At 43.6% G+C, this 22,060-nt stretch overlaps 1 protein-coding gene across 4 annotated transcripts; it reads right to left on the reverse strand.

Moving 5' to 3' along the window:
• Position 1: 1 nt before the first annotated feature.
• On the reverse strand, positions 2 to 21,394 carry LOC147306521 (uncharacterized). Of its 4 annotated transcripts, XM_086275762.1 has the most exons (19): positions 20,456 to 21,394; positions 15,609 to 15,692; positions 15,443 to 15,526; positions 15,038 to 15,100; positions 12,024 to 12,122; positions 5,083 to 5,166; positions 4,704 to 4,778; positions 4,533 to 4,616; positions 4,381 to 4,455; positions 2,645 to 2,707; positions 1,996 to 2,079; positions 1,844 to 1,918; positions 1,713 to 1,775; positions 1,529 to 1,591; positions 1,229 to 1,312; positions 1,086 to 1,148; positions 971 to 1,018; positions 767 to 895; positions 2 to 618 (listed from the first exon to the last, which is right to left on the reverse strand). In XM_086275762.1, exons 1-19 carry the CDS (start codon positions 20,784 to 20,786, stop codon positions 338 to 340), a joined length of 1,932 nt encoding a protein of 643 aa, XP_086131888.1. In that variant the 5' UTR covers positions 20,787 to 21,394; the 3' UTR covers positions 2 to 337. The 4 variants fall into 4 exon arrangements, with proteins under 4 accessions (XP_086131888.1, XP_086131890.1, XP_086131889.1 ...); XM_086275764.1 differs by lacking the exon at positions 4,381 to 4,455; XM_086275763.1 differs by lacking the exon at positions 1,529 to 1,591.
• Between the last annotated feature and the right edge of the window lie 666 nt (positions 21,395 to 22,060).

Genomic DNA, 22,060 nt, shown 5'->3' on the forward strand with positions numbered 1-22,060 from the left:
CTCCGACTTTACTGCAGAACAAACAAGAATCAGCAGGTCTGTTAAAACTTTATTGATCGATAGACGAGAACGCTATTTCACTGACTGCTACATTCACAGGGGCGGGGCTAAAATCACGCTCCTCCTGAGACTTTTCCATGAAATGATCACTGGAGCAGAAACAGCAGCAGTGAGACTCGTTAAACCTGTTTACAGGATCATTTCCTCCGCTTTACGTTATATTAAAGAGTAAAGAGTAAAGTTTGCGTTATTAAGGGCGTGGCCTCTTTCATCCCACTTCCTGTTCGCTCTGCCGTACAAAGGTTGGATAATCTGGGTGCATCCCAGGACGTCGCCATCACAGGTGGAACAGCAGGAAGCCGGAGAACACGCTGAAGTTTCGCGAGTCGTCATAGAGGCGGTAGCTGGCCGGCAGGCCGAGGTGCACCCGGTCGCCCTCCTCTAGCTGCAGACACACGGCGTTGCTTGTGGAGGCGTAGCCGCCGTGGTCGTTCAGGTCGAGGCTGAAGACGATCGGCTTGTCGTTCTTGTACAGGTACAGGCCCATGTAGCCTTTCAGGTAATCTGCAGCCGTGAAGCTGAAGACGTACAGTCCGCTGACAGGAGCCGTGAAAACACCTGAGGACCAGCACAGGTGTTAATCAGACAAGCACCTCAGGGAGGAGCTCCACCCCCTCCACCTTTGACAATATTAATATAATTCTGCAGTCAAACATATGTTACGTGGAGCTGAATATTTCAGCGTCATGTGGGCGGCACGCTCTACCTGCTGTCTGGTTGTAGGCTTCGCCAATGTTGGTGATGATTTTGGAGAAGATCAGAGTTGTTTCTTCATCAAACGGTCCCACTGACCCTGAATCGGTCAGACCGGCTGAAAACGCCACCCTGAGCTCACCTAGAAGAGACAGATGTGATGTTTAACCCACAGCTGGCTGGTGAGGACATTTAAAGTGCCGCAGGCGTGGCTGACCTGCTTCCTCGGACGAGGCGCTCAGCTGGTTCAGCCTGACCTGCAGCTCTGAGAGAAAACATTCAGATGTGATTCAAGTTAATCGGACGCAGAAAGCTTCGAGGTCGTTCGTTACCATCAGCGCGTCTCTGTGCCGCCGTCAGTCGGTCCGAAACAGACTCCAGCTCAGCGGCTCGCACTGAAAACAGAGCGTGACACTGTGAACTCGGATAAACGCCATCAGACCTCCCGACAGTCCGGCAACGTAACAGAGGTCACCTGTGTTTTGTGTCGTCAGCTCGTCCACCTGCCGCTTGGTGACGTTCAGTCTGAGCTTCGTGGCCAACAGCTCGATGTCACGGCCTGAAAACAGTTTTTATTTTAATGACCTGCAGAACAAATGAGACCCCGACCTTCATCTGCGTCTTCAGCTGTAAACATCTGCTCTGCAAGCTGAGCAACAGCAACAATAAACAGTGGTGTGTAGGGTGCTACGCGTCACCTCAGTGTCACTTCATGTCTGACTGAGAGCTTTAATGAGCGACTCTTGAAACCTCAGGTAGGAGCTGATGACGGTACCTGCAGCACGAGTGTCCAGCTGTTCCAGCTGTGTCTCAGAGGATCTCAATCTGACATCCACGGCTGCACAACAAACCACTTTGTCATCGTTCACACAGAATTTCTAAACAGGTTCTCAGTTTCTGCTTTGCTTTAAAATGTCTACAGTTGGTACAAAGGTGTGACGTTAACCTTCGTGTGTTACCTGTGTGCTCAGACAGCAGCTGCTCCAGCTGTTTGTCTCCACGTCTCAGCCTGGTGAACATCTCTAAACAGAAACAGCAGCTGTGAGCGTGCTCAGAGCGATTCTCACTGCGTGCTCTCTGACAGCTGTACCTGTGTTCAGGTTGCCCTGCAGGCTCGCGCTCGCGCTCACGTTTGTCTGCAGCTTCGTCAGTTTGGAGCTTTGATCTGAAACGTGAACAGTAGACAAACAAAGGGCCCTCACACACATACGCTTCCTTTCACCGGAGATTTCATTCACTTACCTGATGTTTCAGTCTGCAGCTCGTGGATCTGATGCTCTGTGGAGTTTAGTTTAAGCTGCAGCTGCTTCACTGAGTCGGTCTGAGCTGGAAACAGCACAGGAAACACATCACAGGTCTGACAGCGACACATCGAGTGTGAATGACAGGTTAGTCTCTGTTTAGACGCAGACGACACTCCGATCTCTGTCCTGGGAGATGATCCTGAGTGTGTCTGGCCTGAATGTTGTTAAACTGAAACGGAGACAGATGCTGCAACAATCACCAGCACGTACGTGTCCACAGAGTGATCAACATGCTCAGTTTTCATCTCAGTCTGAATCGTCAACACCACACAATCATTTTTGTCAGTGTCGACCAATCAAAGCACTGGGAGGAGGAGCCGTTTGTTTTATCTCATCATTCTGTCAGCGTCCAAACTCACTGTTTACACCGACGGTAAATCAGAGGATTTTCAAAATAAATCTTATTTATTCACTACTGAAACTGTTGAAGCTTCCAGGGAAGCATTAAAATTTTCTTCAGTTTCAGCTTCAAAGTTCAGTGTTTGCTACATAAAGTTGCAACACTTCACTCTGTTTGTGTGGATGTAACGTTCATGTATCGCATGAGCATTTGTACAACATGCCAGTCTGAAAGCTTCGTGTGTTACCTGTGTGCTCAGCCTTCAGCTGTTCCAGCCGTTTTTCACCATCTCTCAGTTGGTTCATAATCTCTGCAAAGTAAAGTAAACACGGTTGATGGTTCTTCAGGGAACCTTGTTAGATCCTTACATGACTGAATGTTTCTCTCTGCTCTGGCTGTATGAAGGTTTACAATCAAAGGTGGGCACACATGACTAAAGTATCCCATTAAACTAAACTGATCCAAATAGCAACTTGTTCAAAATCGTTGTTGATCAGTGTGATCGAAGCAGCTCTGAAACAGAAGCGTCTGGACTTCCAAAAAGCTTCTTCAGTCCTAGGGTCAAATGGTGGAGAGTCCCTGAGAGGGTCGTGGACCAACTATTGATCCTCTACCTAATCACACAAACCAAGGTGTGAAAACAGGTGTGGGTCCCAATCAGCCAGGATGAGACCTGGCCCCACCCTATCATGTGATTTCCTGAGGTGAGGATGTGAGTGGGCGTTAAGGCGTCTGGGAAGGATCTCAGACTGGATTATAGATGGCAGACAGATGGTGTCGTAAGCCCCGCCCTGCGTTCAAAGACTGTTGTTCACAGTGAACACAGATGCTTCTTTCACTCCTCTTTCAAACCGTCTGTCTTCTCTGTCCAACATGTGAACATTGGCATCTTCGAAAGAGTGACCTTTGACCTTTAGATGCAGATGGACTGCCATGTCTTGTCCCGTGGAGGTGGCTCTTCTATGTTGCGGCTGTTTGGTGGTGCCAGTGTAGGTCTGAGCTCCGCACAGCTACGTTGCTGAGTTTGTGTTGAACCAGTGTGTGTGTCCGAGTGTGTGTCTGAAGTACACTCTTCTGAGCGTTGCAGCGTCCCTTTAATAGCATCGCACAAACTCTCTGTATCTTTTCAGTTACAGCGCCCAGCCGGGCTGTTTCTGGGCAGACTTTACTGTTCCAGGAGGACGCTTCGTCCTTCTGCACCCCAGCAGGTAACAGAGTGAAACATGGTCAGGCCACGCAGCTTTCACCAGATCATGCTGACGCACGCACGCAGGCGCGCACACACGCTTTATCTATGCAAACACAAATCCTACAGTGAAGTTCGAACAGCTAAATCTAAATGTGAGGATAAACTACAGTTTTCGTACACAAAGTCAGATGTTGGATGAATATGAATAAGACGATATCACCAGACCAGGCAGGAAACTGTGTTTGCCGTACTGCGGCCATGTGAGATGAACTTGGGATCTCGTTTCCTTTGAAATGCTTCAAATATGCGACCGCTCGCAGTCAGCTGCCATCTTGGTGCATCAAGAAGCGCTAAGAGTTGCAATATTCAGCAGACTGAGATGAACTGGAAATAACCTTCACCAGTGTGATGATGACTGTGTCAGTCAAATCACGGTTGCTGGCTCCGCCCTGTGCAGTCACCTTGTGAGGCAAAGTGCTCGCACCGAGGCGGAGCACTCGACCTCAGGCTGACCAGTTTACAGCCACTTAGTGAATGCGACGTGGGCAGCACCAAATGTTCCCAGACACAAAAGAGTTCCGCCTTTTTTACTGTAGTGTGACGGAGCCATGAAGAGTTCCTCTGAGAACCAGCTCGGTTCAGGATGAAGTCAAAGTCAGAGTGTGTTACCTGTGTGCTCAGACAGCAGCTGTTCCAGCTGTTTGTCTCTCAGCCTGGTGAACATCTCTAAACAGAAACAGCAGCTGTGAGCGTGCTCAGAGCGATTCTCACTGCGTGCTCTCTGACAGCTGTACCTGTGTTCAGGTTGCCCTGCAGGCTCGCGCTCGCGCTCACGTTTGTCTGCAGCTTCGTCAGTTTGGAGCTTTGATCTGAAACGTGAACAGTAGACAAACAAAGGGCCCTCACACACATACGCTTCCTTTCACCGGAGATTTCATTCACTTACCTGATGTTTCAGTCTGCAGCTCGTGGATCTGATGCTCTGTGGAGTTTAGTTTAAGCTGCAGCTGCTTCACTGAGTCGGTCTGAGCTGGAAACAGCACAGGAAACACATCACAGGTAAACTGAGAGCAGCTGCATGCTGTCACATGTTGCACCCTCAGATCACCTGACTTGCCTGTGCCGGTCAGCTCCAGCTGCTGCACCTGACTCTTCACAGCCAACAGGTTTTCTTCCCACGAGGCTGTGACAGCTGAGAGGGGAGGAGACGATCCCAGTTATGCAGAAACTCTTCACCTTTACTGGATCAGAGCTCGTTTATGAACACAGGACTGGAGCGCGTCCTTCACACGTCTTCAGCAGCTGTCTGAGGGACACGCTCTCCAGTCGACACGGACGCAGTTTATCGTGTTACAGCAGACAGATCTGATCATTGGACACAACATCTGGATCCAGCCAACACCGATGAAACAAACAGGTTGGTGAACATCTGGAAAGGTGAGCTCTGAGGTCAGCTGCAGCTGCTGCAGGTAACTCACACCTGTGGACCGACTCACCTGAGGTTTGTGTGTGCAGCTCATCCAAGCGGCGTTCAGCCTCACTCAGCCTGCTGCCGAGCGCCGAAACCTCCGCCGACTCCACTGAAATGTGAGAACAAAAGCGATGGAGGGTCGGTGAAACATGTTTGATGACGAACGGCTTCAACAGTAATCTACGGACACGAGCACTCGCAGAGATGCTCTCCGTGAACGTGTTTGCTTCCTCGCAGTAACATAAACACGCTGGCGCTCGTTTCTCTGTGCGTCTTGCTGCATCAGACTATAAATCTCACGGCGTACTTCCGTCTCAGTTTCATGCACACAACGGTGAGAATTAACTTAATTTTGTTTTTCTAATCTTCTCTCCTGGCTCTCGGCGGAGGCGGTCGCATCTTCTCCGGTCTCCTCTCCCTTATCTTCGTCTCATCTCGGAGACGCTCTCCGCGTGTTCTCTAAGAATAACAAGGAATTATGGATTTGATCAACTGGTCTCTAAACACTACTAACACCCTCTCGATGAGAAACCTGGGTGCTGGGAGCCTGATCCTCCTGCAGGAACGTGCGCTGCCGGATTGGCACGACACCGGCGCATCGTGTGTCTGCCAACACTCTCAGAGGAGGACATTGAAGACATCGACCTGTTCTGGGCTGTGATAACGGGCTTCCTGCTGATTGGAGCTGCTCGGCCCTGGCGTATCGACGAATAATGAAAACCTGTTACAGCTGCTCAAAATCCCACGAGCACTCACACTGTTAACTGAACACAGTCTGGATAAAATCATGGAGAAGCTCACAACTCTGCAACGGGAGAGCTAGAATTGATAGGATTATGAGAGCTGCTCCATCCCACTTTGGACACATTTATTAACCCTCATAATGTCCTCCCGATTTCCACACACCTGTGGTCCCCAGGGGTCAAAAATGTCCCCATCTGCTTTGATTGATACTTAATTAATATGAAGTGGATTTTCCCCTACTTTTTATTAAAACTTAATTCAAACATTTTGACACTTTTTTTTATTCCATTTCAAATTTAAATCTGATAAAAAATCTCATAAAAATGAATTTTTTCTTTGTTTTTGGGTAAAAAATAAATTAAATCATCAGTTATTGTGATTATTGTTTCACAACCAGAGTCGGTTGCTTTAACAGATGATCACAGACGGGTTTATGTCAAAGTTAATTTAGAAAGCTGTTTTTAAACTACTTCAAGTTTTTTACTGGCAGCAAATAATCACATCTGTTGTCCTCTGGGCTCAAAAATGACCCTGTTTGCTTTGACTGTTTATAAAAGCAACAAGTATAAAATATCATCCATCTCTGTGTTTCAAGGTTTTATTCAACTTTATTCCAACTCATTGCCTGACAGTTTTCTATATTTTGGCATGGTAGGAACACTAGGGCATGAGTCTGAGTGAAGGCAAACTTTCATGAGGACAAAGGCGTGTCCATATTTGACCCAAGTGCAGGAGGAAGCTCAGGTTCATTCCTCTGCACTGGTCCCATCATGGACAGCTTTCTTTCTGCAGTTGCAGGCCAAGGGTCATATACAGTAAACAAGCTGTTACAGGTGATTGTTTTCTTTTGGAAACCTGCAATGTTAGGGACAACTCGCGTGTCCTGACTGCAGGACAGACGGTTTGCCATCGTACACGAGCATGTTCCATGTACAGCTGGACCTGCATCACATGCTGCTCATGTTTTTATCTCATAGCTCCCTGGTTTACTTGGATGTTCTGTTGGACAGAGTCCTCTGAAGGGGACTTGGTGCTCATACAGTCACATCAGTACCAGGATCTTACATCACAGCAGGAGAAACACCCACTTGTTCCATACACCTCATGGGAGCACGTTTGTGTCATGAACGACGATCATCTATTGTGTCTTTATCAAGAAATTATGTCCTTTTTGTGCTTCTATGATTAATCTTGTGTCAGCATGAAAACTTCTCTACCAGACTCAGGATGTCATAAACTGGCCGTAGCGACTCTACTGGATGCGCGGCAGTAAGAATCAACACACCCACATATGCCTACAGCTGCATTCGGTCCATTTTTCTTCCTCTCTCGTTGTCATTGAGTTGGCTGTAGAGCAGGTCATCTGCTAATTGGATGGTTGTTGGTTCAATCTCTGTGTGCTCTAGTCTGGAGTTCTTACCAAGGTGTCCTTGGGCAAGTTACTGAACCCCAACTTGGTCTCTGATGCATCCATTGGCATGTGAACCAGAGGCAGAGCCAGACATTTGAAACACCCGGGGCTTAGCCCAAAGAGTAGTATGCATGTGGGATTTTTTTTTTTTTTTTTTTGGGGGGGGGGGGGGGGGGGGGGTGTAGAAATGACTAAAAGATTAATAGGCTCTGTTCAAAAAAGAATGACTTCATATAGGGAAAAATATATATCACATGTGCAGGACACCTTAAACTAGTTTTTTAATTAAGCAGCAAGGCAGAACAAGGTCAGGGCTGTATCAAGACACGAGGACTAAACCCCAATTCAACCAGACCCAGAACTGATCCAGAATTAAAACAGGACTACAACAGTTCAAAATCAGGACTACTGAGGACTTAACCAAGACAGAACCAGAATCAGAACTAGATGATAGCACTAAAAATCATCATAGACCTGCACTACACTTATTTTTTAATTCTACCAAAGTACACTATTTAGATTGAGAAAAGTTTATATAATTATTTAGCCTTGTTGTGCAAACAAGCCTGCAGAACTTAATAAATACAGAATTTGAAAAATAACAAACCTAAAAAGAAACACTAGGTACGAGATACATGAGGACCTATGATACGGTGATACTTTTAGTAAGCAACCATTTGACTAACATGTGTGTCTCACCTGCTCTTGTTCATCTGTTCTGTCCTCGTTCTCCTCTCTCTCCCTCTTTGTGCTGACAATCATCAAATATACAGTTGAAACCACATATTTATGTACTCTTCAGATCAAAACACAAACACTTTTTTAATTGTAACATCAAATCAGACTAAATGTTTATTTTTTTAGATTGATAAATATAAAAAACATTTGTTAACTTTAAGAGTAAAGAGAGAAACTATCTGTATTTCTTAATTGTAAATGGCACCAAATTGTATTCAAACTTGAGCCACACTTATGGAGCTCCACAGTTCTGTTCCTGGTGTTTTGGTTGACATCTCTTGATTTTCCCATTTCAAAGAAGAAGGCTCTGTGTTTTGCCTTATATGCATCCACAGCTGTGCCACCAATTTACTCACATGGACTCTACTAACCTATCAGAAGCTTCTTCAGCTCAGAATGGAATCGTCTGGAGTTTTCTTATTAATTAACAATAAACTTAGTGTACATGTACTCCTTAATATGATGAAAGTGATAAAAATAGCTCTGTCTCTCTTTATTCTGAAATTTAACTAATTCAAAATATATTTCAATATTTATCTAAAACAAAAGTTTACTCTAAATTGATGTTGTACAGTAAAAATGTTTTATGTTTTCTCCCTAAAGTGTAAATATCTGGTTACAAATGTGAATATCCTGCTGTGTACTGAAATCCCTCTTGTTTTGCATAGAAATATACTGAACAACATACAAAGCATAATATATAAAATAACATTTACCTGAGTTTTTTCTTTGAAAGAACCCTCTAATGTCCATTCTTATATTTCAGTACATAACTGAAACCGAATTAGTCGGGGAGGGTAAGAACTGAAAATATGAAATAAACACACGTAAGCTAAGACTCTCTAAAAAAAATAGCATTTGTTCGGCTTTTCATTTTGCCATTTGTTGATTCCCTTGAAGAGCGAGTAACGTAATATTGGTCAAGTGATCAGTTTCATATCAATCTTTCGTGATGCACCGTCATATTTACATTATTTGTACGGTACGAATGATTTGCTTTGGTACCTGGTCAAACTTAAGCTCTCCTTAGTATGGCTGGCTCCGTCTCTCCAACAGCGCACTCACGGGCAGCAGCTGCCCCGCCCCCTCGCTCAGTCGCTTAGTGCCTGAGCTTGGATCATACCAATATCAGGGGGGGATTCACGCACAGTCGTAAATTCCCACAGTGTGCACTATGTGCTTCGAATATTGTGTGTACTTTTTGTTTTATACAGTTGTCAGCCAGGCATCTAACTATGAAAAAATTACACTCCAAAAGACCCCGGGCTTCTGACAAAACAACCCGGGCTTAAGCCCCGTAAGCCACCCCCACGCTCCGCCCCTGATGTGAACGTTAAAAAGCAGAATACAAGCAGAATACACTGTGTATAATGCTTTCAGTACTCGAGTAGAAGAGCCACTGAAGGAGTATGGGACCTGGCACATGTGCTTGGACTGTGGTAGATCATCTTTCTCTGAGGCACATGAGAGAGTCATGCATCGTCTGTCACTGGGAAGGTTAGAAGACCAGATCAGTGTTTCCTCACGTTACTGCAAATATTCCTCTGTCTCAGCTGATTCCTCTTTCCTGCTTGATTCTTTGTCTTCATCATAATTGAAATGGATGATGTGTAGTCCTCTGACACATCTTCTATTTCAGTTTCACATTCTGAAAATTCAAGAAACTTCAAGAAGCCCAGTCACTTTCTCTCCAAGCTCCTCAGACTACCATGTCCTGGATGCCTGAGAACCTACTTGAACATAGTTCAGATTCTTCATCACTTTTCTTCACTTCATAGCCTTCTTCCACTTCTGCAGGTGGCTGATGTGCTTTTTCAGAGAAAGGGTAGCATGTGCTCTAAATATTGACAATATTTTCTATATCTTCTAACCCTGGATCTTCCTGAACATTGATTCTCCCTCCTCATTATACTAGAGGACAATATGTGCTTTGTTCTACTGGTCATTGCTTTGCACAACATGGTAAAAAAAGTATGCTCATCAAAGTATGCAAATCTCCAGTGCAATGGAGGCTTGTGAGCATACTTTCTGTGTATGTATTATTGTAGAGTCTACCTTACAATATGAAGCACTTTGATGCGGCTGTTGTTGTGATTCGGTGCTGTATAAATAAAATTTCATTGAATATAGAGCACCTGCCTCCTCATTGTGCTGCCTGTTGTTGTTGTTGTTGTGGTTGTTATGACCAGTGCTTGACCCCACACATCAGTGATCCAAGATCAAAGATGTATGAAAGCAGTATGGTGTGAAAATACGGCTCTTTGCAACACTTTGTACTTTGGGGTCATTTTTGTCCTACGAGGACCACCAATGTTATAAAATCCAATAAAAATCCCATAAATAAATCAAATTACTTAAAACTTATTCCAATCATGCATAGCATAGTAATGAATAACGTCTGTTATTTTCAGACCATTTGATGAATAAAAAACACATTTTTGATAGCAAAAGATTTCTTTAGAGGACAAAAATGACCCAAGGACAACACCAAACCCCCCAAAATATGACTATCCAGAGTTGGGACCAGGAAGCAGAGTTGCAGTCTTACACGCCTCTCTGCAGCTTCTCTCCTCCTGCTAACCCCCAAAACCCATCTCCATAGTATGGAAGCCCGTTTCCGCCACTTAAAAAAAAAAAAAGATCCATAACTCAAAATTTCGAGTTGCTTTTCTCAAAATTTTGAGTTAATAAATCGAAATTTCGAGTTAGCACTGCCAATCAGTAATCTACGTGAATGATGTCATTTCCTTGTTACCTGGAAGCTGAAGCCCTCAGCTACAAATGCTACAGCTAAGCTACCGGTATTACATCCAGTCGTGAATGCAGAGATTGCTGAGTGTTTTCAGCCTGGCTTCACAAATGATGAAATCCCTGTGTTATTAGCTGAATCACATGGTGTTACTATCAGCAAACGTACTCGCGAAAGCGCCAATTTGTTGGGATCCGTTTTTGAGAGCGCGTTCCTCTGCGCCATATGCTTCCGGGTAATAAGAAAGCGACCTCATTCACGTATATTTTTGATTGGGAGAGCTAACTCGAAATTTTGAGAAAAGTAACTCGAAATTTTGAGTTATGGATACTAGCTGTTTTTGTTTTGTTTTTTTATTCAGTGGCGGAAACGGGCTTCCATACCATAGAGACTGTGTCAGCTCCCAAACAGACGAAAAACAAACTAAAAACCAGCAACAAACAACTTAAACATAAACACAAAGAAAGAACAATAAAGTATCCACATCTGAACCAAAGAGTAAAACAGTGAAATGTGGATGATTAAATATTAGGTCTCTCTCCTCCAAGTCTCTGTTAGTACATGACTTAATAATTGATCAACAAATTGATTTACTCTGCCTTACAGAAACCTGGTTGCAGCAGGATGATTATGTTAGTTTAAATGAATCAACACCCCCGAGTCATTCTAACTACCAGAAACCTCGAAGCACAGGCCGGGGGGGGCGGTGTGGCAGCAAAGTTTGATAGAGAGGTTCACTGTGAAATAATGTGTCCTAAACTAGCCTGCAAATTCTTGCACAGTGGGAAACAAAAGTGAGGCGACCGTTGTTGTGATTCTGCGCTGTGTGAATAACACTGAATTGGGACCAGTGATGGACATGCAGTTGTTCGCCCTAAACCCAAACAATCACGAGCTTCCTCCACCAGCTGGAAGCTCCGAGGCTGAAACTAGAACAACAATTGAGGAGTTTTTCCTGTTCTCCCTTCAGGAGCTCAGTCTGAGTTCGTTTTTCTCCTCGTCTTTCCTCATATTGTGTATTTCCATCATTCTTCCTCTCTGATCGGTCTTCTTTATGTGATGTTTGCATAATGTACGGTCTGAAGGGTAAGGTGGCGCTGGAACGCCGACACCTTAACCCGGTTTCCTTCGGGATCAATAAAGTTGAATGAAATGAAATCTCTCTGAACTCTGATGTGAAATCATTCCCTGCAGGACGAACGGATGCTGCACCTGGTGAGGAGCTGAGCTGCTGCAGCGACTTCAGTCCACCCCGCAGAGCTGCAAACAACACGCCCACCCGGCAGCGTCACTCTGCACATGAACAGCTGATCAGCTGACTCACCTTCAGCGTCAGCGCTCAGCTCCTCCAGACGGGCGCCCAGTCGAGCCTCCAGCTCCAACATGTCAGGCGTCAGAGACGAGGCGTTGGAGGCCGGAAACTCTGCAAAGTGTCGACATGCAACATTAAACGCTCAGGTGGGCGGGGACAAAATGAAATTTTAGTCGGAAAACAATAGCGCCCCCGGTGGTGATGGTTTAAACATTCAGCGTCAATTATAAAAATCACCTTTAAAAATCTCAGACGGGAGCTTTTTATTAATTTTTTTAAATTTATGTTTGATTAGTTTTCTTATTTATACAACATGTACAACAAATTCAATTTAATCACCGTGAGGGGGAAAGCAAAACCAAAGCGAACAACAACAGAAGAGACAAACGGACCAAAACAAGACCAAACAAAACACAAGAACAAACAAACAAACCAAGAAATACAATGACATTATACAAAATCGGACCTCCCATTTTGTACATATTTCAACCATTTCAAGCAATATTCTTCAAATGAGTCCGCCTGGCACTTTAGCCTAAAAGTTATTCTTTCTATAACAAAAATATTATATATCACATCAATCCATCCATCTATGGTAGGAATATCCTCTTTAATCCAAAGGCGAGTTATGGCCTTTTTGCAAGCTACCGACAGCACACTGAACAAATACTTATCCGGTTTGCATAGATTAAGACTCTCTAGGTTGCCTAGGTACAACAATGCAAAATGAAATTGTATTTTCTTTTGGAAGATTGTTTCCATGACCTTGTCCTTATGTATTTCCTTCCAAAATGGAACCACACGGGGACATTCCCAAAAAATGTGGAAATGATTTGATGTTGCATGTCCACAATGCCTCCAGCATGTTGTATTCTGAGATTTTTGGGCTGGGGTAATAAAATAACGAAATACATTCTTCCAGCTGAATTCCCTCCACAAGGGGGAGCTTGTTACTGACCACTGCTGCCTACAAACCCATCCCATTCCTCTCCTGTTAGGAATAGATTGCTCTCCGTTTCCCATCTTCCTTTAACATATCTTGTATCATGACCCCATAGATTGATCAGTGAACAATATAATTTGGAAATAATTTTTTGATAGGGTGCATCTCTATATGCATTCTCGAATATATTTATAATCTCTTCATTCCCAGTCGAAAACTGAGAATTTTTTAGCTTTTTATTCAGGAAGTCCCTCAGTTGCAAATATCTAAATAAAGATCTTGATTTTGCAACCCGAATTTTTTCTTAAGGTCTTGGAAACTCATCACTTTTCCATTTTTCAACAAGGTACTGTATGTGGTGAGACCTTTATTTGCCCATGTTTTGAATGTCGAGTCGATCTTGCTAGGCAAAAATTCTGGGTCATATGCAAACCATTTAAGGAATCCGGCCCTCTGGTTTAATTGGTACTTTTTAAGTACTCTTTCCCATATTTTTATTGAACTTACTATCCAAGGGTTGCCCGGGTCTCCCAGGAGTCGTAACTCTGAAGGATCTCCTATCAGTGCCCCGACAGGAAAATTACCTCCCAAGGACAATTCCACTTCCTTCCATCTTGAACAGTATCCAGGTTTACACCAGCCCACCAGATTTCTTATTTGTGTTGCCCTGTAGTAGTCCTGTAGGCAAGGGAAGCCTAATCCTCCTTTATCTTTGGGAAGCTGAAGTGTTTTGAACTTAACTCTTGGCTTTTTACCCTGATTTTATCTGTTTTGATTTTATATACTGTTTTGTTTGTTTGTTAATTAGTTAAGCTTAAATTTCAAAACTTACATTAACTATCTACTGTTCTGATTTTATCTGTTTTGATTTTACATACTGTTTTGTTTGTTTGCTTGTTTGTTAAGTGGGTTAGAGCTCTGGGTAGCTCCCCAGCTGGGTCTAGAGAGTATTTTAAATTCAGGGAATTTAAAATAGAAAGTAGCTCGTCCACAGAAGGACTGGTAGCTCCCCTTATATAAATCATATAAATCTTGAGAGGGTCCTATCCCACTCTACAAAGTATCTATCAGGGTTTTCTATAGAAACAGACTGGAATAAGTACAATATCTTTGGGAGCATATTCATTTTTATGATGTCCACTCTAGAAGAGATGCTTAGATAAGGGATTAATGACCATCTGCTAATATCTAGCATGATATCTTTTTTAAGTAGGGAGTAGTTGATTTCTTCCAAACTGGTTATATCCATTGATAAATTTATGCCCAGATATTTGATAGTTCTTTTGTCCCAGCTTAGTTTGTATTTGTTGAGCAGATTTTGGGGGGGGGGGGCTATAAAAGCTACTAAGAACTTGTGTTTTTTGTATATTCAATTTATATCCCAAGTATAGCCCATACTCCTTTAACACTGACATGAGCTCCATAAGTGATTCGGTAGGTTTTGATAAGTAAACCAAAATGTCATCTGCAAACAAGGCCAATTTCTGCTCACTTCCAGCGATATTAATCCCTTTTACGTTACCATTCTGCCTAATCCTTTGAGCCAATGGCTCTATAAAAATAGCAAATAAGAGTGGACTCAGTGGGCATCCCTGTCTTGTGGACCTTTCAAGCTTAAAAGCATCTGAAAGTTCACCATTAATCTTTATTTTTGCAGTTGGGCTATTATACAAGGCCCTCAATATAGTGATGATGGACCCATTAAACCCAAATCTAAGCATTGCTTGGAATAAAAATTCCCATCTCAAGGAGTCGAAAGCTTTTTCAGCAACTAGACTCAATAATATAGCTGGTATTTTACTTAAATTAATATGTCTAATAATTTGCAGAGTTCTCTTAACACTATCATGGGTTTGGCGCGACCTAACAAATCCAGTTTGATCTAGGTTTATTATCCTTGGGATGATCCCTTCAAGTCTCCGTGCTATGATTGACGTAAACAATTTGTAATCTACATTTAATACACTTATTGGCCTGTAGTTGGAACATTCTAGTTTGTCTTTATCAGAGCTTTATCGGGAGCTTTTTAAAGGTGATTTTTTAAGCCGACCCTCGAGTCAGCAGGACAGGAAGCGAATCTGACCTGAGATCTGCTGCCTCAGCTCCTCCATCAGACTCTCGGTGTTACACAGTCTGGCCGCCAACACTGAAAACGAGCAAACACACACAGGAAGTTTACACACAACTGCTTGACAAAATAAAATGGTGGAGACTTTTAGTCTGAAATTTTTCTGAGGAAGTACAACTGAATGTCAGTGTGAGCAGCGCCCCCCAGTGGCCACACAGCGTCACCAGTCAGTAGAAACACAACTTCCTGTTTTTCATCATAAGTCTGGCTCACAGCCACAGACTGTATATAAAAGATGTACACCCTTTATGTCCATCTTTAAATACCGTCAGTGGGACTTCCTGCTTCAAAGAAAAGTTGGTTAATCTATGAAATTAGAACTAAGTCACCAAACAGTGAGTGCTTGATGATGATGATGACCTGCGTTCTTCCTCCTCAGCTGCTCCACGGTGCTCTCGCTCGCCCTCAGTCTCGTCTGCAGGAACGGCAGCTCCGCCGCCAGAGCTGCAGACACAGCAGTAACCCAGTGTAAGGTCCACAAACCTGCGAGCCGCTGCTCAGGTGACGACGAGGGTCCGAGACTCACCCGAGTTCTTCTTCTTCAGGTCGTCCGTCGAGCGCTCGCTGCTGTTCAGCCTGGACTGAAGTGTCGACACGTCGGCGGCTCGAGCTGAGGGACGACACAGGACATCAGAGCCACCTCGGACTTAGAGGCCGAAGAATCTGATCCAGGACCGAACCCAGGCCAGGTTCGGTCCTGGATCCATATATGTTAAAAAATCAAAAACGATTTTCAATTTTTTTGTAGTTTATTGCACTTTTTTGCAATTTATGTAATTACTATGCACTTAATGAATACATATTATTAAAATCTGGGCTATAATGGTTGTATTGATGTATAGCAACTTGAAATGCTCCCAAAAATGGCTCCACAGCATGTAAAAATATAATATAAGCTCTGGCGGACTTGGTTCTATGGTAGGTCTTAAAGGGTTAAATGCTTACATATACACACACACAGTTACTGTCCCTCCTAGGGATGGGTATCGTTTAGGTTTTATCCGATACCGGTGCCAAACTGGTACTTTTGAAACTGTGCCGGTGCTCAAACGGTGCTCAAAGAATGGAGGACACAAAATTGGTCCAAAAACCTCTCATGTTCAGCTGTTTTTTGTAAAAAGATAACAATGTTAGCCTTTTCTGCAGCTGTGGGGCATATATGGCATCACTCTTGGCTGGAAGCAGTGCTTAAACAATGGAAAAAACACACAAACTTTGTCCAAAATCCTCTCATGTTTAACTGTTTTCCACTTTTTCTTTGGTCATTTTAGCCTTTTTGGCCAGGGTGAAGGGAGTATCTGCCATCAAACAAGAAGACAGCTGCATGTAGCTATGATGATGTTTGCTAGTTCACCTTACATGCATTAATTTAATAATAATGGATTGGATTTACATAGCGCTTTTCAAGGCACCCAAAGCGCTTTACAATGCCACTATTCATTCACACACTGGTGGAGGCAGCTACGGTTGTAGCCACAGCTGCCCTGGGGCAGACTGACAGAAGCGAGGCTGCCATATCGCACCATCGGTCCCTCTGGCCAACACCAGTAGGCGGTAGGGTAAAGTGTCTTGCCCAAGGACACAACGACCAGGACAGAGAGCCCGGGGATCGAACCGGCGACCTTCCAGTTACAGATACGCTTCCCAACCCCCTGAGCCACGGTCGCCCCAACAACGTGGTTAGCCTACTCAACATAAATTACACACGAACAACATTAAGCTACTCCCGCAGAGAAGAACGGCTGCTGCTGCCATCGTCATCCTCATCATTTCTGCTACACTGACAGGGCTAGGGGCCAGGACTCTCCTCTTCTGGTTTTTGGGGGATGTTGCTAACTCCGGGTCCGTTAACAGGCAACCCAACCGCAGTAGATGTGCTCGGTGTGAGGTCTCGCAGCAAGCTATCAAATACGGCGCATTTTTCGGCTTTTAAAAAAAAACGCTATGCGTCGCCAGGTGTTTCATCGGATTCAAGGTGTTACCTCCTTTGCACAGTATCATCTTAAAGCACTTGTTGCAGGCTGCTGAGTTTGCATCTTTTGCTGTGAAGTACAGCCAGACTTTTGACCGCTTCGCCTTGGGCATTTTTAATCTGTAGCTCTGCTCTAAAAGAACGTACGTACCTGGACCCGCCTATTATCCTCGGAAACGTAAAATGATTGTGTCACAGCTCAGGAAAATAAAGCACCGAAATGTCCGCTGCTTTTCGGTCTGGTTACTACCGTTTATGTCAGAACCGGTGCCGTCATGGCACCGGATACCGGTACCCATCCCTAGTCCCTCCACACATACAACTCGGTTCTGCTTGTCGCTACCCGATCCGTACCGGAAACCTGATCGGTACCCCGCATGCGCGAAAGGTGTCTACTTCCAGTCGAAGCATTTTACGATAGTTACGGGTCAGAGTATCTGTTAAGATGTTAAGAATAACAAGTATCTCTTAAAATGTTTCCGATAATGAAACATTTAATATAATGTAGACAAAAACAAATAAAAAGATAGCGACAGATCAGAACTCCCGATCCGTACCGCGCATGTGCAGGGGTTTTCTTCTTCTTCTGTTGGTTTAATGGCAGTGTACTCCCCAGTGTACGAGGATACTGCCCCCTGCTGACCGAGTGAATGAACCCTATTGTAAACTGAATTGGCGTCATTACAAACGTGTGTTAAATTTGATTTAGTGATAGTCGAGTTTGTTTATGCTTGTCTGTGCGGAAAGGATTGTTGGAATAGTGATGATAATGTCCGCTATCACTGTCAGTTGCCAGTAAACACTTCATCTGGCTGCTGAATCTTCACGTGACACATTACAAAGTCTGTATTATTAACTCTGTCATTAGGCACCATTCTTCTTGTTTTATGGCGCTTTTGTTTTTTACTTATTTGTCCCCACCCCCTCAGGTTTGACCTCTCATTCATTTAATTTTCTTTTAGTCTTAAATTAAACAAACAACATATGAAACAAAAGTAAAGCAAAACAAACCAAGCATGCAGAAATCAAAACAAGAAATAAGCAAGCCCCACCACAGTACAGTTTCTTTCATATGAAAAAGACAGAATGTGTAAATTTGCAGATTCACAAGTTATGGAAAAACAAACAAACAAAAAGAACAACAACACCATTACCAGCAACAGCACCGTCCTGGGTTAACCCCATTTTCTTCATTCTTGTACTCATTTAAAATTAGGTTTTTATATTTTAAACTGTTTTATGTTTTTACTTTCTTTTATTTCTTCAGTTAGACTGTTCCATAATTTAACTCCTGCAATTGAGATAGACATCGTTTTTAAAGTCGTTCTAGCACTTTGTATTTTTAAATTCCACTTCCCTCTTAAGCTATACCCACCGTCTCTTTCTATGAACCATTTACAGATTTCTTTTGGAAGCAATTTATTTCTTACTTTATACATTATTTGCGCTGTTTTAAGCTTCACCAATTCTTGGAATTTAAAAGCTTGCATTTTGACAAAGAGTGCATTTGTATGGTCCCTGTACCCACATTATTATTAATCTAATGGCCCTTTTCTGTATTATAGTTATTGTTAGTGTGTTACTTTTGTATGTTTACCCAGACCTCTACACAGTAGCTCATATATGGCAGTAGTAAAGCACAGTATAACATATGTTCTGATCCAACATGTGCTTTGCTTTCCCCACGACGGCCCCGTGCCAGTTTCCCCCGAACATCAGTGCTGTGTGGCTTCCAGCTCGTGGTCAATGATCACCCCAAGATATTTTATTTCATTGACTCTTTCTAAACATACATTGTCAACACATATTTCTACACTGATGTTTTTCTTTTGGTTTCCAAACAACATAAATCTGGTTTTATCGAGATTCAATGATAATTTATTTATATCAAACCACTTCTTTAATATCGTTAATTCCTGTGTGATCATCTCCAAAACCTGTGGCAATTCCCCACCTGCACACAGTATATTTGTGTCATCTGCAAATATTACAAACTTTAACATCTCCGATACTCTGCAGATATCATTTAAGTACATAATAAACATTTTTGGACCCAGTACTGAACCTTGAGGTACTCCACAAGCTATATCCATCAAATTAGATTTATATTCATTTATTTGTACATATTGTTGCCTATTCTCTACATGGATTTTTACCCAGTCCAAAACCACTCCCCTAAACCCGTACTTTTCCAGTTTGTTATTAGAATTTCATGATTAACAGCATCAAACGCCTTCTTTAGATCTAAGAAAACGAGTGCGTACCTCTTATTATCCACACGTTCTGTCATCTCTTCCATTAAATCTATCAGTGCCAAAGCTGTTGACCTGTTGATCTGAACCCATACTCACCATCTGTCATTAATTCATGTTTTTCCACAAAACTGTCAAATCTTTTTATGAAGAGTTTTTCCAGTATCTTAGAGAACTGGGAGAGTATTGACACTGGTCTATAGTTTGTAAAGTGATGCCTTTCACCAGTTTTGTAAATGGGAATAACTTTAGCAAAACCGCTGTTTGAAACGACAAGTTGAACATATATTTTAATGGTTTTACAACACCATCAATCTTTACTGTTACCATATCAATATCAGTCCAGTCTGTACTGGTTTTGTTCTCTATGTCATGAATCTCTTTCTCTTCCACTGCGCTTAAAAACATTGAGCTTCTATTGCTTTCAGTATTTTCACCAGTGTCCCATCAACCTTTATTTCTTCTGCCAGTTTTGGACCTATGTTTACGAAGAATTCATTAAAGCCATTTACTATCTCTTCCATGTTATTAATACTTCTTGTCCCTCTATAAAGTACCCATCGTTATTCCCTGATCCATCTTTGATTACACTGTTTAATACGTTCCAGATATCTCTTGTGTTATCTTTATTGTGTTCCAACCTTTTAATGAAATACTCTGTTTTACAGGATCTCATTATATTAGTTCATTTATTTTTGTAAGTTTTATACTTCCTTTCAGTTTCCATGGTTCTCTTTTTTATCAATGCTCGATATAGGGGATTCTTTTTTTGCTGGTATTTTGTAGTCCTCCGTGGTCTTCCTGCATAGTTGTTTTCCTGTTGATTTCAATTACTGGACAGTTTTTATCAAGTAACGTGTTAAATGTTCTCAAGAATCCTTTGTAAGCTTTATTAACTTCGACCCCCCCGCTCTAACACGAAGCTCTTAACCTACAGCTCCAGCTTTGCCTCTTCTGCCTCTTGTTATGCGACAGCCTCTAGTGATTAATACACGAACAGGTTCCTGCTGTTTAGGCTCAAAACAGTTTGATGTTTTTCGCCTACCTGAGGACAGCAGGACTCACCTGTGCTACACCAGCTAAACCCACTGCACCACCTCTCAGTCTGAGGAGCAGCTATGACACTTAATGTGACGGAGGAGGCCTCACCTTTGCTTTGCTCCTCCAGCTCCTCCACCCTCCCCCTCAGCTCCTCCGCCTGTCGGAGCGCTTCCTCCTTCAGTCCCTCCAGGCTCCGTCTCTGCTGCTCGGCCTGCACCTCTCCATCCCTCAGCCAGCTCTCCACCCTCCTCAGGATCTGACGCCGGCCCACCTCCTCCGCCTTCAGGCTCAGCACCAGCTCCTTCAGCCCTCGCAGTTCATCCCAGAGGATGGGGAGGGCCTGGGAGATGACCGCCGGCGGGGGGACAGAAGCCTCCGACTGGCCCCGACTGACAGAGCAGCAGAGCAGCAGAAACAGAGCAGCAGACCTTCTCGCCATTGTCCTCCACCTGCAGAAATCCTTCAGCACAAGGGCGAGGGGGTGGAGTCTCCCCACAAACACGATTCAAAACAAACAAGCAGAAAACACAAAACTGCAGTTTGTAAAAGTGGGTGTTATTAACAAGAATAATAAGAGCGAAAGCAGAGCAGCTTCACCCGCTTCCTCCTGAACCCTGCGCTCCATAAGCAGCTTACCCAAAGAAGAAAGGCTGCTTGCACTCACTTGGCATCCAGTAATCATTCGCCTCACAATAAAAAGGCCTTTCTCAATCACGGCTTCCCACATGCTCCAACCCAGATAATCATGCAAAGAATTCCAAGTGTGAAAGAAAGAACTGTGGTTCACCTTCAGCCTTTATGAATCCGAGCACTGTTTCAACAGCTACGCTCTCACGTCCTCCTGCGCGTCAGAAAACAGCTGACAGCTGCAATAACTGCTCACTGAGCCATAATAACTCAACGGTACCAGGGTGGGTAACCGGAGTAACGTTGAACCCGAGGGCGGGTAACCGGAATAACGTTGAACCCGAGGGCGGGTAACCGGAATAACGTTGAACCCGAGGGCGGGTAACCGGAATAACTTTAACCTAGCATCCAAACGACAGCGGCCCTTACAACTCAAAATCGCAGCTCAGCTCAGGTGTGTGCACGTTGTGTGATTTGCAAAATAAAGTGCAGCTGACAGGAATCGTGTTAAAACCTGATCTGTCGCTGCTCAGGGATTCATCCACATCAGTAAGAGTGTAAATGAATACAGACAAAAGAGCTCTCCATCAAAAAGAGAATGAAAGAGAGGCAGTCAAAGGAGAGAGCAGGGGTCAGTTAAAGTGTAGTTTAAATAAGGTTTAGTTTGTACTTACACCTGCTGAGACTGAAGGCTGCATGGTGCTCTCAGGGACACAGAAAGCAGATCTGGGGTCAGATTCATCTGATACTGGCTAGAAATAAAATAAGAACTGTTTAGTACACTCACAACGAAAGAAAACGAACACATGTAAACTCCGCGTCAGGGAAGGTAAACCTTCACTACAAGCACACCTGAAGGAAGCCCAGGTGGGTCAGGAGGACCGTGGTAACGGATGGTTGCACTCATTACAGTCACTCTGTACAGTTCACGATCCTGCAGGTGGGCGTCAGCAGCATGCAGTGAAGTAAACCTGCAGATGTGACGAATGCCTGTTGGATGAATGAACGGCACCACACATCCCAAAACATTTTCATTAACTTTGACTGTAACAAGCTTTGTTGGCCCCGGGCCGGCCCTGTTGTTCC

The sequence above is a fragment of the Aulonocara sp. 'chitande type north' Nkhata Bay genome, linkage group LG19 (assembly GCF_057382095.1).
Source record: "Aulonocara sp. 'chitande type north' Nkhata Bay isolate Kocher_YH1m ecotype deep benthic linkage group LG19, A_spYH_male_GT1.1, whole genome shotgun sequence".
Taxonomy (NCBI): domain Eukaryota; kingdom Metazoa; phylum Chordata; class Actinopteri; order Cichliformes; family Cichlidae; genus Aulonocara; species Aulonocara sp. 'chitande type north' Nkhata Bay.

Bases quoted from the DNA above. Each gene is read 5' to 3' on its own strand.
- LOC147306521 (XM_086275761.1), bottom strand. From the start codon at position 20,786: ATGGCGAGAAGGTCTGCTGCTCTGTTTCTGCTGCTCTGCTGCTCTGTC. The intron at 1,313-1,528 runs GTACCGTCATCA...AACTGTTTTCAG, and splicing joins GCTGGACACTCGTGCTGCAG to GCCGTGACATCGAGCTGTTG. The intron at 619-766 runs GTAGAGCGTGCC...GCTGGTCCTCAG, and splicing joins AGCCTACAACCAGACAGCAG to GTGTTTTCACGGCTCCTGTC.